At 44.6% G+C, this 17,668-nt stretch overlaps 1 protein-coding gene across 1 annotated transcript; it reads right to left on the bottom strand.

Moving 5' to 3' along the window:
* Positions 1–1,982: 1,982 nt before the first annotated feature.
* On the bottom strand, positions 1,983–15,999 carry LOC142074750 (disabled homolog 2-like). The gene is given in 14 exon segments (XM_075135612.1): positions 1,983–2,028; positions 2,728–2,795; positions 3,433–3,544; positions 3,949–4,006; positions 4,009–4,566; positions 5,740–5,893; positions 6,720–7,355; positions 8,446–8,508; positions 11,111–11,158; positions 11,668–11,778; positions 13,276–13,407; positions 13,712–13,810; positions 14,552–14,691; positions 15,833–15,999. Coding segments are annotated over 13 exon segments (2,268 nt in total). The 5' UTR covers positions 15,927–15,999; the 3' UTR covers positions 1,983–2,028; positions 2,728–2,732.
* Between the last annotated feature and the right edge of the window lie 1,669 nt (positions 16,000–17,668).

Genomic DNA, 17,668 nt, shown 5'->3' with positions numbered 1-17,668 from the left:
CAAGACTAATTGCATGACTGGATGAATTTGGTACTAAGGCTGTCTTCAAGTTGACTTTCTTAGCTCTCCAGTTCAGCAACCGCTTAGGCATTTGATTTAACAATACAATGCTAAGTATACACTTGAAATAAACAGAAAAACCTCTGACACATCAGCCATCACCACTGGCCAAGAATGTAGCTGTTACAGTCAGTTATAACCAATTGATTTAGAGATCTGTTAGTAAAGAAGTTCTTTAGAAAAGGCACTGTTTTCAAGAGATTGAGGACTACCTCACATTAATGGAACAGAGGTGGTACATCTGTTCACAAGGAATCTAGGCATGGAGTAAAGCCACGATTGTCTTTCTACTGTCTAACATGCTGGAAACATGCCACATTACACCACGTGACAACTCAAACTGAGCAACATCAGGGACATTCACTGATATACACATGCAAGAAGCCTATCTGCTTGTTCCATTTGTCTGCCAAGCCACCTTAATAAAAAAAGCAATCCTAGTAGTTTTCCCTCCCTGAAAAATGCCAGATTAGCACCAGTTAGTGTCCATGACTACCTCAATGTTCTGCAAGAAGTGTTTCAGCTTATCTGACCCTACAGTGTAGACCTCTAGTACTCAGGACCCCAGCAGTTCTGTTAAAGACCCCACAGTTAGTCCCTTTATTACACGTTTATGGCAGAGTGCTACTTTTACCATTAGTTAAATGGACAAGTATTGGATTTCACCCCCCCACCACCATACAGTTTACATCTTTGTGGTTCAGAGACCAAGTCTCATGTCCAGTCACCAATTAGGAGTAGTGTCCACTCAACTTTACAATTGGCTGCTGTTGTGATAACATGCAACTGACCTAGTTGTTTAAGGTGTGGAGTTTTAGCTACTAGAATCATAGAATCATTAAGGTTGGAAAAGACCTCTAAGATCATCAAGTCCAACCGTCAACCCAACACCACCATGCCCACTACACCATGTCCCTAAGCGCCTCATCTATACATCTTTTAAATACTTCCAGGGATGGTGACCCAACCACTTCCCTGGGCAGCCTGTTCCAAGGCCTGACCACTCTTTCAGTAAAGACATTTTTCCTAATGTCCAATCTAAACCTCCCCTGGCACAACTTGAGGCCATTTCCTCTCGTCCTATCGCTAGTTACTTGGGAGAAGAGACCAACACCCACCATGCTACAACCTCCCTTCAGGTAGTTGTAGAGCACGATGAGGTCTCCCCTCAGCCTCCTCTTCTCCAGGCTAAACAGTCCCAGTTCCCTCAGCCACTCCTCATAAGACTTGTGCTCCAGGCCCTTCACCAGCTTCGTTGCCCTCCTCTGGACACACTCCAGCACCTCCATGTCCTTCTTGTAGTGAGGGGCCCAAAACTGAACACAGTATTCGAGGTGCAGCCTCACCAGTGCCGAGTACAGGGGCACGATCACCTCCCTGCTCCTGCTGGCCACACTATTTCTGATAGAGGCCAGGATGCCGTTGGCCTTCTTGGCCACCTGGGCACACTGCTGGCTCATGTTCAGCCGGCTGTCAACCAGTACCCCCAGGTCCTTTTCCTCTGGGCAGCTTTCCAGACACTCTTCCCCAAGCCTGTAGCGTTGCGTGGGGTTGTTGTTCAATTCCTTTATGTGAAGGCAGCATTTCTTCCCCAGGTACATTCAAGTTCCTATATTTTAGGACAGTAAGTGCTACAGAAAGAAGAATTATGGTGACCATATTTACAAGATGCACAACTTAGTGTTACTAAGCTCTTCTGTGGAAGATTGCAAAGAACTAAAGTAAAATTAACATCCACCAATTTGAATTTGGGTCCTCAGCATGAGTCCAACTTTCCATTTGCTTTGCCCTGAATTATTGTCTTCACAGCATGTTCTTTGAGGGTTCATGTTTCAATCCACCTGGATATGTTTTAGATTACAGACATCATGGAACAGCAGCAAAAGTGGTAGACAGCAAAATGAAACAAGTAGAAAAGTCATGTTGAGAAGAGGTCCAGTTATTCCATTTGTCCTTTTCTGATTATGCCTAGCATGATGAAAAGGACTTAAGGTTAGGATGGCTATAAGTTATGGTTTTATTGCTTAAACTAGCTTAGAGCCACTAAGAGAACAAAAACTAAAGCAATAATAGCAACACTTGTCTTCTGTTAGAAGCTAGACAGTATTTCAGGGGAAGACTTAGAGGTGTGGCAGAAGAATAGATTTGCTAGTTTGACAGTTCATGTTCTCTAGTCAACGGTAAAAGAGTTTGAGTTACATTAGTTTCTAGTGACAAAAGCTCCAATTCACCCAGAGTACAAACCCACAATACTTAGGAGATTAAACTTCAGAAAGCTGTATAGGGGACCGTGTGCTAACACTCTCCTAAAGAGATATCTGAAAGATTTTAGTCAGCCCCTCTGAGTTTTTCAGCACGTTTACTCATTAACTTTCTTCAAGGAAGGGAAATCTAGACCTATTGTGGCCTTGAAGATTTAAGTCCATGGAAGAATAAAAATATTTATTTCTAAGAAAGTGAAGCCAGCTAAGGCTTAGCCAGAATGCAACTATATACAAGTCTGAATAGAGGTACTCTAGCAGAAGTGTTCTTTTAGGGACTGTTTGCCATACTTCAGAGGAGCATTAAAGTTAAGCCAGTGTAGTTTTTTAGCCAGCTCTTTGCCAAAAGGTTTTCCAAATCAATTCCAGAGAATGAAGTAGGTTGTCTTATTAGTGGAAGACTTACCTGATCTATGCAAATGGGTTGCCAAAAGGATCACCAAAAGGACCAGAAGGTGGTTTCTGAGATTCCTTCTAAGAGAGAGAGATCATAGGCTGTTAGTGGATTTCCAGGTTTCATCAGGTTTATTCCGCATGTTTGTATCAGATAGTTCCAAACACCTTCTGGAAAGAGAATACTGCAGAGTGCCTGCTAGATACACATTAACTGTACTGCTTTAACAAGAGAAAAGGGCTCCAAATCCATGTTAGCAGTTATCCTAGTCTGAGGCAAGGTATCTTTCAGAAAAGCCATGTAATGCTTACTGAACACTCATTTGGAGCTGAGCCAGTATAGTCATAATGAGGTCTGTTTTAGCCAACTGCTAGATGTCTTAAGTCAGCATTCCGAACTGATCCAGAGTTTCCACCAAGGGCTTCAAGTGCTGTGTCCTAAAGGGAGCGATGTGGTAAAGCCACTTCCTCCCCCAGGGGGTACTGAACATGGGAGCCTCCCATTTGTTCAGCTAGAGGGCTGCACAGTGCACACTCAGTCTACTCTGCAGAGAGGTAAGCATAGCCAGAGTAGAAGACTTCTGCAGCTACATTATTTTAGTCTTTTGTAGAAGCTCCCAATACAGGGCTGAAGAACTTCATGGTAGGGCTTGCAGCTTGGGGAACTGGTTACAGACTCCCAAGGGGGGGGGGGGTGTTTGGTTTTTTTACTACTTACAGATGAGGCACTGAAAAGGTCTGTTTTAGCTTGACTTTCAAACAGGCCATCAGCTGGCAGCACAGTTTTTCGGGGAACAGGCTTTGGTGGTTCTAGGGAAGAGAGAGACATACTGCTATATCACTAAACAGCTTTAACAAGTACTCAGCTCTGTATAGCAACATCAAAGCTCATCTAATTAGGTACACAAAAAACCACACAGAAGTTGCTTTGAGTGGCCTCACAATTTTATCTCCTGCTTGTCCCTCAGTACACTTAAGCTAGATGGGACTTCTAACACTGTACAGACCTAGTTTACCTCAGTCTAGTCAAGTAGTTTAGGCACTAGGTATCAGTGTTTGGTCACTGACATTGGTCAATTCTTTAACATTATTAGGGGAGATAGTCCTCCAACCCTGTTTCAGTAACCATTAAATCAAATTTTTAGTTCTATCAGAAGAGAATAGTGATCGGCCATCCCACTGCCTGAGCAGCTATCCAAGGAGAAAAAAAGATTTTTCAGTCATTTTGGCAGACAGCTTGCTAGCTTCCATGTCATCATAATCTGTACTATCTTGAGGAATGCCTACTTTATACTAAAATAATTGCTGAAAGATCCAGAAGCACCTGAAAGGCGTTGCTGCTCTCCTCTCCTTGCTGGAACTGCGGGTGGCTTTGTCAGCTGGAAGTCTTTGAACATTTCCTTGACATCCTTCATCTCTCTATCACCAAGTGGATCCAGAGCAATAAAAGCATCACACTCTCTCTTGGATAGCTCCTTCTGAGGTGCAGTTCTAGGTGGTGGCCGAGGTGGGCTAGTTGTTGTTGACATGGAGGGCAGTACAGATGAGGTCTGAGCAGGTAGTGTTGAAGATGGGAACACACTACTCTGGAAGGGTTTTACAGCACTGGATGGCTGTGCCCATGAAGTAGATGGAACTTGTGCTGGCTGTGCCCAGAGACCAGAGGTCTGAGAGGCTGCTAGACCAAAAGATGCAGGCTGGCTCCAGCTTGGCACTGCTTGAGTACCAAAGGCAAGGGGTTGAGTAAATCCTGTAGGCTGAGCAGGCATCATAGACACAGGAAAGACTGATGCCACCTGAGTGAAGGCAGATGTCTGTGCACTCCATGGTGATGAAGTTACTGGCAAGCCACCTGGGGGGAGATTGTTGTTACACAGCACTTCAGTGATCTGAAGACCTCAAGTAGGAGTGTATCAATTCCACCAAGGGTACCAGCAAAACATTTTTCATGTGCTGTTTGCAAAAGACTGTTGATTTGCACTTAAAATGAAGTCGGGGGGGGGGGGGGGGAGAGAAGGGGGTTAACATTTTTTACTTGGCTCCATTTTGGTCCTGAAAGAACAGAATTGAGGTTGATAGAACAGGAATAGGAACATACATTTATCACTTCTGTGCTGGGACTAAGTATTTACCATATAGTTACTTCTGTGTAAGTGATTACTAACACTCTGCAGCAGTGCTACCCTGGCCTCCCAAGTTGTGCTTGGCACACTTGAACCTCGTGTACCTGAAACAGCAAGCTGCTGTCAAAGTTTAAACAAAAAACCCTGTTCCAGTTAAGGATACAAAGTTTAGGGCTCTATTCACAGAATTTAATAGTTTAGGGCAGACAGCACATGGGTTAAATGGCAGGGCACTGCACATGAAGTAAAGGACAACTAGAACCCCTGTATTGGCGTTAACAGATTGTCCTGGTTTTGGCTGGGATGGAGTTGATTTTCTTCCTATTAACTGGTATAGTGCTGTGTTTTGGATGTAGTGTGAGAATAATGTTGATGACACGCTGATGTTTTGGTTGTTGCTAGGTATTGTTTACGCTAGTCAAGGACTTTTCATCTTCCCATGCACTGCCAGATGTGCAGGGGGCTGGGAGGGAGTGTGGCCAGGGCGGCTGGCCCAGCTGGCCAATAGGCTATTCCATACCATATGACGTCATGCTCAGCATATAAGGCTGGGTGAAGAAGAAGGAGGGGGGCGTTCGGAGTGATGGCGTGTGTCTTCCCAAGTAACCGTTACGCGTGATGGAGCCCTACTTTCCTGGCGATGGCTGAACACCTGCCTGCCGATGGGAAGTGGTGAATGAATTCCTTGTTTTGCTTTGCTTGCGTGCGCGGCTTTTGCTTTCCCTATTAAACTGTCTTTATCTCAACCCACGAGTTTTCTCACTTTTACCCTTCTGATTCTCTCCCCCATCCCACCCGGCGGGGGTGGTGAGCGAGCGGCTGCGTGGTATTTGGCTGCTGCCAGGTTAAACCACGACACAGATATCTTAGACTGGAGCAAGAGCTTCACTTTGTGAACTAACCTAGACCAGCCAATGGAGGTGCTGTGGTAGGACTTGTTTTGAAGAGGTCCAGTGGATTAGTTGGCACAGGTCTTGTCTGTGCCACTGAGGTCAAGCTGAGGCTCTCTGTAGTTGGCACAAACAAGTCTGAACTAAATAAGTCATTCGATGCAGTCTAGAAAGAAAAAGGCTGTTGTGAGATAGCATGGCAGAACACATGCTAGCTTGATCAAGACCCACAAGTTCAGAGCTACAAGCTTTTATTTCAGCTACAGCAGAGCAGAGAACTTTGATACATCCTTTAGAAACCAAGAGTTTCAAACCTCACCATTTTGTTCACACCTACTGAGATGCATGGCATTAAGTAGGTATAATATACAGTAGTTACAAGTCAACAGCAGAAGAATAAGACTTAAAGTGACTGAATTATTTGCTAGCATAATGAGCTCCCCCCCCCCGAACATTCCTGCTCAGTCTGCAGTGGCCCCTGCAGTCATGGCAAGGTCAGCAACTGAGTTTTGCATCATTTCAGTGCAAGACAAATGCAGCTGACCCAGACCCACCCTGTGTCAATCAGGCAAGTCATTGAAATTGCCCTCAGTAGGCAGGTACTGCAAAACTACATAGGTTTCTGTAAGCTAGTAGTAGTACCTCATTGTTATAAAACCGCAGGCTGATGGGCATGCAACTATCATAACAGGTTCTGACATTATATCAAGTGTCAATATACATAGAAGTATACTTACCAGACCTTTACAGAAGTATGGCAGCATTAAGGAAGAAAGTATATAATTTAGTGATCATAGCTACTATGAAGCATTCATGAATGTTAGAATGTATCATGGCTGCAGAGAGGTTAGAGTAAGCATGGCAGGTGAAAGTAGATGTGTTGTGAAGCTGTTTAGCCAGTTACACAGTATGAAGAAAGAAAAGCTTCCTTCACCCAGCTTCTTTAAGTAACAGCATGCATAATCACTATTAATTACTTGAACACTGTTCACCTTGACAGACCTCCTTCCTCTTCCTGGCTTGGTACTTTGTGGTGGTGGGCTAATTGTTATAGACTCACGTGACATGAGCTGGATATTACTTTCAGAATCCAGCTTTACTCCATTCTGCAGAGATACTCCTTTGGAAGGACCTTCCACAAACAGGTTTGATGGGGCTTTAAGAAAGCCATTCTGGTCTCTCTCTGGTACCCCATCTGGAGTTCTTGCTGCAGGCAACTTACTCTCAAATGGCCACTGGTTTGTTAGTGCTTCTTGTTTGCCAGTTCTATTAGAAATCTGGTCAAACTGTTTACCAAAGTAGTCAATATCACCATTTGAAGCACCATTACCCACCGGTGTCAAGGTACTCAGACTTTCCTTCTTCTGATCAGCAGATTTTAGAGAATCAAGTAAAGGCAGTGCAGGTTGGTCTGGCTGTGCAAAAGGATCATCACTGAAAGGGTCTGGATTAGGTGTGGGAAAGAAGCTGAGATTGGTAGAGAAAGAACTCTCAGGCAAGAAGGGTGGCTGTGGCTTTGGTTGTGGAAGAGAGGTTGTGATGCCATTCAAGAAGAGATCCTCTTTTAAAAAAGTCTGTTTGGTCTCAATTTCAGAGTTTAGATCCACTAACAGAATCTCTTTAGTTTCCTATTTGTTCAGAAAGAAAAAAATAAAGTTAGCTTTATGTATTACTTGCTGCATAGTACACAAGCTCAAGGAAAATAACTGCAAAAGGAGAAATCCTGGTATCCAACACATCATACTAATAAGTATTCAACGTCACAGTGAAGTTACACTAAAGCTTCATCTTATAAACCATTAAGGCAAGCACCACGAGCTGTGGTCAAGTCACAGCTATTTAGTGTCAGAAGCTCAATGTTAAAAGCACCTGTTTTAAGATCCCTTCATTAAATATCAGATGCTTGTTCTACAGCCTAGAGACTATAGAGTCATTAAGCACTAATTGTACCTAAGTTTTCACTTGAGTCAAGCAGCCCTGGTTGAATTCTAGTCTTTTGTTTTGACAAGTTGTAAAGTCACACTGCTTTAGTATGACTTCAAGTTGCAGTCTCAGTTTTAGAGTAAGATTAGAGAGCTATTTGAAGGTGTAAGTAGTGAACATGCCATCTCTCCACCAAGCTGGCAGTAGAAGGGTAAGACTTGGTCACTAGCTGAACTGACACCTATTGCAGCACCAACTGTATCATGGCTGATGGTGGCTTATAGTGCTAGAATAAACCAGTAGGATTTTTGGGGTCACACTGAGCTATGATAAGCTAAATGCATACTTTTGTGGAGTTAGGCCACATCTTGAGCTAGGGCCACCCATCTAGAATGACCAGGAGTCCACTCTGAGGGACTTAAGTATTTGCTTGTCCATAAAGCAAGCTTCAGCTTTAAGGGTCTTTAGTTGAATTTCTGTAATAGCTCTCATAACAGCAGAGGCATTTACTGCTAGTACATATTTCTAAAGGCAACTGACTAACAATACAGGATTATCTCTTGTCACGCAGTCTCAAGTGAACTCTGCTGGATAAGAATGACATTAGCTACTCTAGTTAGTAAGTAGATACTATTATAGCCTTAAGACACTTGTACACTGAAGATACCTAAACAGATGTCTCAGTGAAACCAGAAACTAGGACTAACAAAGTAAAAAAACCAAACCAGATCTATTACTAGGACAAAGTTTACTCTAAAAGAACAAACCAAGACAACTAAGCTAGATTCTACTTACTGTGGGACTGCTCACATCAGGAGGCGTTGACATATCCCCAAAGAGGTCCATCTGGTCAACTCCCTTGAAGCCAGAAATATTGAAAGAATCAGTATCCGTTACAGTTCTTGGAAGAGCAAGAATCAAGTATTATGTAGATCTATTGCAAACACATCTATAAATACTGCATTTCTGTGGTGGGTTGACCCTGGCTGGACACCAGGTGCCCACCAAAGCCACTCTATCACTCCCCCTCCTCAGCTGGACAGGGGAGAGACAATATAACAAAAGGCTCATGGGTTGAGATAAGGACAAGGGGGATCACTCAGCAATTACTGTCACGGGCAAAACAGACTTGACTTGGGGAAAATTAATTTATTGCCAATCAAATCAGAGAAGGGTAATGAGAAAAAAGAACAAATCTTAAAACACCTTCCCCCCACCCCTCCCTTCTTCCCAGGCTCAACTTCATTCCCCATGTTCTCTACCTCCTCCCCCTGAGCGGCACAGGGGGACGGGGAATGGGGGTTGCGGTCAGTTCATCACACATTGCCTCTGCTGCTGCTCCTTCCTCCTCAGGGGGAGGACTCCTCACACTCTTCCCCTGCTACAGCATGGGGTCCCTCCCACGGGAGACAGTCCTCCATGAACTTCTCCAACGTGAATCCTTCCCACAGGGCTGCAGTTCTTCATGAATTGCTCCAACATGGGTCCCTTCCACAGGGTGCAGTCCTTCAGGAACAGACTGCTCCAGCATGGGTCCCCCACAGGATCACAAGTCCTGCCAGCAAACCTGCTCCAGCATGGGCTCCTCTCTCCATGGGTCCACAGGTCCTGCCAGGAGCCTGCTCCAGCATGGGCTTCCCACAGGGTCACAGCCTCCTTCAGGCATCCACCTGCTCTGGCATAAGGTCCTCCATGGGCTGCAGGTGGATATCTGCTCCACCATTAACCTCCACAGGCTGCAGGGGGACAGCCTGCCTCACCATGGTCTTCACCACGGGCTGCAGGGGAATCTCTGCTCTGGTGCCTGGAGCACCTCCTCCCCCTCCTTCTTCACTGACCTTGGTGTCTGCAGAGTTGTTTTTCCTCATATATTCACACTCCTCTCTATTCCAAGCTGCAGGTTGTTGTGCAGTTTTTTCTTCCCCTTCTTAAATATGTTATCACAGAGGCGCTACCACCGTCACCGATTGGCTCGGCCTTGGCCAGCGGTGGGTCTGTCTTGGAGCCGGCTGGCACTGGCTCTATCGGACATAGGGGAAGCTTCTAGCAGCTTCCCACAGATGCCACCCCTGTAGCCCACCCCCCCCCCCCCACTGAAACCTTGCCACGCAAACCCTATACATTCCACTCCTCGCCTCTGTGAATCACATATTTAAGCATTATCGTTAAAATCCACATTCATCACAGAATCTTCACAAACTTCACTCACATCAACAAAAGAATTCCCCACACCAAAATCAAAGTAACATCATCACAACACCGAACAAAAGTGGACAGTTTACACACACTCCACCCCTCGTCCCTTCACCACAATTACAACATAAATTCCCCACAATCATTCCACCCTTCACTCTCTAGCTGTGTTCAGTCCATGTTTTGCCTGTTACCTCTCCCAATTACTATCTTTATCTCTAATTCCTCATGCCCCACATTGGGCACCAAAAAGGACTGTGGTGGGTTGACCCTGGCTGGATGCCAGGTGCCCACCAAAGCTGCTCTATCACTCCTTCTCCTCAGCTAAACAGGGGAGATAATATGACGAAAGTCTTGTGGCTCGAGATAAGGACAGGGAGAGATCACTCAGCAATTACTGTCACAGCCAAAACAGACTTGACTTGGGGAAAAATAATTTATTTTATCACCAATCAAATGAGAGTAGGCTAATGAGAAATAAGAACAAATCTTAAAACACCTTCCCCCCACCCTCCCTTCTTCCCAGGCTCAACTTCACTCCTCATGTTCTCTACCTCCTCCCCCCGAGCGGCACAGGGGGACAGGGAATGGGGGTTGCAGTCAGTTCATCACACGTTGTCTCTGCTGCTCCTTCCTCCTCACGCTCTTCCCCTACTCCAGCATGGGGTCCCTCCCACAGGAGACAGTCCTCCATGAACTTCTCCAACAGGAATCCTTCCCACGGGCTGCAGTTCTTCACAAACTGCTCCAGCATGGGTCCCTTCCACGAGGTGCAATCCTTCAGGAACAGACTGCTCCAGCATGGGTCCCCCACAGGGTCACAAGTCCTGCCAGCAAACCTGCTCCAGCGTGGGCTCCTCTCTCCATGGGTCCACAGGTCCTGCCAGGAGCCTGCTCCAGCATGGGCTTCCCACAGGGTCACAGCCTCCTTTGGGCATCTCCTTCTCTCACATATTCTCACCCCTCTCTTCCAGTTGCTGTTGCGCAGCATTTTTTCCCCCCTTCTTAAATATGTTATCACAGAGGTGCTACCAACGTCTCCGATTGGCTCGGCCTTGGCCAGCGGCGGGTCCGTCTTAGAGCCAATGCCAGCCGGCTTCATCGGACATGGGGGAAGCTTCTAGCAGCTTCTCACAGAAGCCGCCCCTGTAGCCCCCTGCTACGAAACCTTGCCACACAAACCCAATACAATTTCCTACACAATGTGGTGACAGTCAGTTATGAACTCCTTAATGGCATCAGCATAAAGCTCTAAAATTTAACCTACCATTTTCAGTTTGTCAGCTTGATCAGCAGGTAGTGCTTCGCTACCATTCTGTAATAGATGGACAACAGTGTCAATGACAATTAGAATATCAAAACTTGCCTTAAGCAAGGGACTTGCAGGCTTGAAAAAAGCAAGTAATGGAAAAAGGAAGTATGAGGAAGATCACTATTTAATATTAGTTCTGGAGACCCCTTTTACTCCCATTTCCAATGCAATTGGGCATCTGATGTTGCCTCCATAATGCTAGCAGAAAGTGAAAGCTAGTTGTATCGCAGCAGCATACCTAATCAAGTGAGGCTGAGTTAGAATGACTTACCTCAGTCTTACTTGCTTTTCACTCTAAAGAAGAGAAGGCTTTTAGTACCTAGATATCACATAGAATATCTAAAGCCTCTTGCTTTGGAAAGCTTACCAGATCTAGGAGGTAATCAAACTGCTAGTACAACTACCAACCAATAGCCTCAAATGATCCTGGCTCTAGACAGACCTCAGTGTCAAGTCTCACAAGAGCCCAAAAACCAAGCCAAAGTTGAAACAAGCTTTATTTCCATGCAGACTAATGCAGTTTCTATTATTTTACTTGCCTTTTTCTTGTCTTCCTCTTCCTTCTTCTTCATATTATATATTAGCTGGAAGAGGTCCTTAAGATCAACAACTAGAGGCTCAGCCTGAAAAAGAACATAGATTTTAGGCCATGTACTACTTCACAGCTTGCTTCAGTAGAAGTCCAGGGAGCAGCAAGCCAAACTTTCCTAAATGGTGCAACAGTAAGGTTGAGATACCAGGAAAAGCAAGAGTTTAAATGACTGTCCAGTCTCTGCATAAGAGAGCTTATGCAGAATCCAAGGGTAATGGGACACAAGCAGCTTAGAACTGTTGTTAACTCCCCAGGGAAAGTGACTGTACTTGTACTAAGCCTGCCTTTTTTTTTTTTTGCTAAAAGCATGTAGCACAAGATTTCATAAGTACATGGCAAGTCCTAATCATATTTCCTCAAGAGTGTAAAGGGTATCCAAACCCTCTGGTAGTCTCATGAGAAGAAAAGCAATTTGCATCTCTCTGTTTTCTACCAACTCCCACACTGAACCTGGAGAAAGCTTCTATAGCTAGTATTACATTTATTTTAAACACTATGCAAACGGTAGATCAGTGATGCAAGCATAAGGTAAGATTATCACCACCTCAAATGTGTGGAGCAGACACCAGCTTTAAGTGATATCTGTATCAGGATAGAAATTTAGTGTGAATTAGAAAGGCACTGTATTCCCTGTCCACCTATTAACAAGAATGTTTTGAGTAGTTGCTGAGATGGTAGCAGGTTCAGCTACACTGGTTTGGATCTTTTGCTTGAGGCACATAGCAGCTGTGTCGGTATCTAGGAGTAGGACAAGTCCTCCTGTTCAGGCACTACCTTTAGCTCAAGCAGAGAATCTATTGAACAGATCTCACTGTTTACATGTGAGCATCATCCTCTCCTAATCAAGGGTTTTAGACATGCAACTGCAGGAAGAGCCATTTCAAGAGTTATCACCTTTGACAAACAGTACAGCTGCAGCAGTCTAGAGCTGCTGAAGTCCTTACTTATCAGCTAGATAAGTTTGTGTTAAAATCAACTAGCAGCAAGTCAAGAGCTTTCTACAGCTTGGCTAAGCTTATAGGCTGGCAAGCAGCACCCATGGTGAAAAGACCTGCCATTCATTGGCCCCAGAAACTCTGTTGCAGAAGACAAAGCATCGTGAGAACTAGACTAGTGCAGTTCTAACATCTTTCCTGCTAATTCTGAGTGAAGCTCTGGATATCCGATTCAAGAATTAGCATTCTCACTGACAGCAACAGGCCACTGTACAGGAAAGCCCATGATAACAGCTCCATTCATCTCACTAATGACTTCCATGGTGCATGGACATGTTAAGCAAGATTAATCATAGTAAGCAAGGCTACTTGAGTGTTTTTATTCTGGACTACAGAGAAGTTAAACAAGATAAAAGCAACTTGTATACAGTCAGTTCCTACTGCCCTTCTCTAGGAGAAGAACCAAACCATCTGTGCTGATGCACCCCTACACCTCATAGGGCTACCAGCAAAACACTATACCCTTATCAGATATTAAGTGTTTACACAATAGCATTACTCATAGCAAGTGAAAAAAGGCCTCTGGTCCATACCTGTTGTGCTGTTTTTATTGCAAAAAATTGGTGCTGGCCTTCTCCTCCACAAATATAGCCAAAGGCACGATTATCTGTTACATCCCGAGCAATAAAGGAGACTTTGTTTACTGGATGCTCATGCTCTATGACCTGGGGGGGGGGAAATATTAGTTTAAATTGCAGGAGACATAATAGCTGCTCTGCTCTATAGTTAGAATTAAGATTGTTAGAAGGCTCCAGTTCAAGACTCAGATTTATCAGGCTTTGACTAACCACAATAGGATGTAGCTATCTTTTTGGCAGGAGGCTTCAGCTTTACAACCCATTCCACAAGCCAATTCTTATATGCAGAAGGGGAGCATGATGCTATTAATGAATCTAGTTCAGATAGGCCTAACTTCCAAGTGCATCACTTGCTTTAAGAATCACATTAAAAGAACAAGTCATATCTTACCCCAGTTTTCTCATCTATTATCTTGATACCAGAGAGGGAGATGTTCACCCAGATCTTCTGTTTGTGTTGACCTTGGGAGCGGGCTGCCACTGCCATTCCCTGAAGAGGATTAATATCAAAGTATTGATGAGACTTCTGTTAGATTGAGCTTTAACTTGTTTCCTTACATTTCTCATGAGCCCATGGCTGTGACTGTACTAGTGCTAATCTAGTTATTCCTATGCAACTGTACAATTAGAGCAGCATTCTTCTTGCAACATATGCCTGACTAGGTTAGAAGTGATACCTCAGAACTAGATTGTGTTTTCTCTGTAAATGTTTAGGAGCTTTAAAGCTTCCTATCTTAGTTCACAAAACTGCTGCAGTAGCAGCATCCTTACCAGCTTTCGTAGCCTGATTGAAACTGTGTGAGGGTTCTGCTCTCCAGAAGTAATAATCTTTGTTGCTGCAGGGTCTTATTTATTCTTTGGCTTATCCATATCTCTTGGTGTCACCATTGTCATAGGATGCCAATTTGTGCTTTAAGTTCTTATATTAAATTGCACAAAGTTCCCCCCTCCCCACCCAAAACCCAAGCTCACTATTTGCGATCAAGTTCATGCTATTAGCATCCATACTGAATGCCAACAAGAGACCCAAACGAGTATTCCCAAGCCATTAGAGAAACACTGTCCTTTGAGCAAGGGGTTACAACTTTAGAAGTAATGTCCATCTAGGATGGTGCTGTTATTACTATGTTACCATTAAGCTGTATTTTAAGTTATGCCAAAGCAACCATTTGATCAGCTTTCTGAAGGCTACCAAGATGATGTTCCTTACATTGCCAACTCAAGCTTTTACCTTCAGCTTCATCATTGAATCCTGACTCATTTTGTCACCTCTTGCCTCTGGGACATCATCAATGCCAATGAGTTTAGCTTTGTATCTTACACCATCACCTTTGAATCTGGCCAAGAGAGATTCATCTGTCTTTTCTGGCCCTGGAGACAGAGAAAGGTTTGTGGGTTGTTTTTTTTTTGGTTTTTATTTTTTTGTTTTGTTGGTTTTTTGTTGTTGTTTTTTTGTTTGTTTTTGTTGTTTTGTGTGGGGTTTGTTTTTGTTCTTTAAAGAGAGAAATGTCTATGTTGTGGCTTTGAGAGCTTTTTTTTTATATTAAAAAATACATCATATTAGTACATATTAAAACTGTCCCTTGAGTATAACTGAATAACAACTTTAGTCCTTCCAATAGTGCATGCACTGCAAGTTAGTTACTCCTTTAAGGTTACAGTGTTCTTACAAAATCTGGCCTCAGTTCAAAGAGCGGAGCCCAATGCTTAATATTTGGGAACTTCAAGAACAATTGTTTGCCACATAAAAGACTAAAATATTTACAGGCAACAGCCAAGTAGATATAAGTGCTAAGCAACAACACCAAGCAAAGTGGTACTTCCCATAGCCATACAGGATGTTCAATAAGCCTTTCAGATGTTAGCCTCTAGTTCTGGTGTAGTCGGATCTCTTCTTGGCATGCAAGAATCACCTAGTCCCTGTGCTAGAACTTTCTACCAGCACCATCATTTCTACAAGTTCTAGTACCCCCATCCCTGTAATCATTTGGTATTTTAGCTATATTTGCTATTTCTACTGTTCCCACTACTTCTCAAAACTGCTTGGTTTTCTTCTCTGCATGCTCAACATACTCAGAGTGGGTGCCTAGGTACGTACCTCTGTTTGAGGTAATTACGTTTACATGACCTAATCTATCAAAAAATCTATTATCTGATCTACAATAATTCTCATTAAATGAGTTTTCTAGCTTCTCTGGACTAGAATCTATATCTGTGTCCAGCATGTCACTCCCTCTCTAGAGGGAGGGGAAGAAGTGAGTTCAGGTTCAGACTGACAGCTACCAGGATGGTCTTGAGAGCTTCAGAACTTAAAGCTAGGAAAAAACCTTTCAAGCTAAAAGCCTACCTTCTGGTTAGATTTATTTTACTAGCTTATTTATTCACTCTTCCAGTCAGCTTCAAACTTCAGAATTATTTCAACTATGGTGTGAGAGTGATCTTAGTTTTAGGCAAGTGCAAAAGATTAAGGAGACTGACTAGAGGAAGTGTTCAAGAAGTAAGTATTCCTTACCTTTCTTTTTTTCCTTCTTTGAAGGTTGTGCTTTCAGTGGAGCCTGTTGATCAGGCTGGTTGTTGATAGTAGTAGTTTCAGCTTCAGTAGACATGATGAGATAGTGGTCAGCTATGCTTGCTGTAGTTTTTAAAAATCCAAATAACAATCAGTAGGCAGGCATAATATTTTACCTTGAATAATAAGTATTCTCATTAGACCTGTTAGTCCATTTTTTTTTCCTGCTGAACACTGAAGCCCACTAATGCCTGAAGACATGCTCTCTAGGACCTGAGCTTTAGGACATTCTGCCCAGCTCCATACTGGAAAGAAGAAACAGCAACCTCAAGGCACTGAGTCCTGCCTGTCAGTGATCCTGCTTCCCCAGTTTAGCTGGCAGAGCTACACCCAGCTCTGGTGTTACACAGCCACAGTAAGTATCTGACTCTGAAGCAAAGTTAAGGGGCAATAACAAACAAATAGCCTCAGAAAGAGCAAATATACACAAGCAAGACCTCACTTTGGCAACTGTAAAGTGGTAGAACTCCAGATGAACAGTTGTCATCTTTACACTCTAGTCATCCCTCCATTATTGCCATCTGCCTCCATCCCATAGAGGCCAGACCACTTATTTGTATAGACCCAGACAGCCACAAAACCCCAAGGTGGAGGAAAATGGTGTGGTGGGTTGACCTTGGCTGGACACCAGGTACCTACCAAGCCACTTATCACTCCCCTTCCTCAGCTGGACAGGGGGAGAAAAATACTGCAAAAGGCTCATGGGTTGAGATAAGGACAAGGGGGATCACTCAGCAATTACTGTCACGGGCAAAACAGACTTGACTTGGGGAAAATTAATTTATTGCCAATCAAATCAGAGAAGGGTAATGAGAAAAAAGAACAAATCTTAAAACACCTTCCCCCCACCCCTCCCTTCTTCCCAGGCTCAACTTCACTCTGGACTTCTTTACCTTCCCACCGCCCCCCCAAGCGGCACAGGGGGACGGGGAATGGGGGTTGCGGTCAGTTCATCACACATTGCCTCTGCTGCTGCTCCTTCCTCCTCAGGGGGAGGACTCCTCACACTCTTCCCCTGCTACAGCATGGGGTCCCTCCCACGGGAGACAGTCCTCCATGAACTTCTCCAACGTGAATCCTTCCCACAGGGCTGCAGTTCTTCATGAATTGCTCCAACATGGGTCCCTTCCACAGGGTGCAGTCCTTCAGGAACAGACTGCTCCAGCATGGGTCCCCCACAGGATCACAAGTCCTGCCAGCAAACCTGCTCCAGCATGGGCTCCTCTCTCCATGGGTCCACAGGTCCTGCCAGGAGCCTGCTCCAGCATGGGCTTCCCACAGGGTCACAGCCTCCTTCAGGCATCCACCTGCTCTGGCATAAGGTCCTCCATGGGCTGCAGGTGGATATCTGCTCCACCATTAACCTCCACAGGCTGCAGGGGGACAGCCTGCCTCACCATGGTCTTCACCACGGGCTGCAGGGGAATCTCTGCTCTGGTGCCTGGAGCACCTCCTCCCCCTCCTTCTTCACTGACCTTGGTGTCTGCAGAGTTGTTTTTCCTCATATATTCACACTCCTCTCTATTCCAAGCTGCAGGTTGTTGTGCAGTTTTTTCTTCCCCTTCTTAAATATGTTATCACAGAGGCGCTACCACCGTCACCAATTGGCTCGGCCTTGGCCAGCGGTGGGTCTGTCTTGGAGCCGGCTGGCACTGGCTCTATCGGACATAGGGGAAGCTTCTAGCAGCTTCCCACAGATGCCACCCCTGTAGCCCACCCCCCCCCCCACTGAAACCTTGCCACGCAAACCCTATACATTCCACTCCTCGCCTCTGTGAA

This window comes from Calonectris borealis, chromosome W (assembly GCF_964195595.1).
Source record: "Calonectris borealis chromosome W, bCalBor7.hap1.2, whole genome shotgun sequence".
In the NCBI taxonomy this organism is placed as follows: Eukaryota; Metazoa; Chordata; class Aves; order Procellariiformes; family Procellariidae; genus Calonectris; species Calonectris borealis.
The sequence above is the reverse complement of the archived record's forward strand: the minus strand, read 5'-3'. Positions and strand labels throughout refer to the sequence as shown.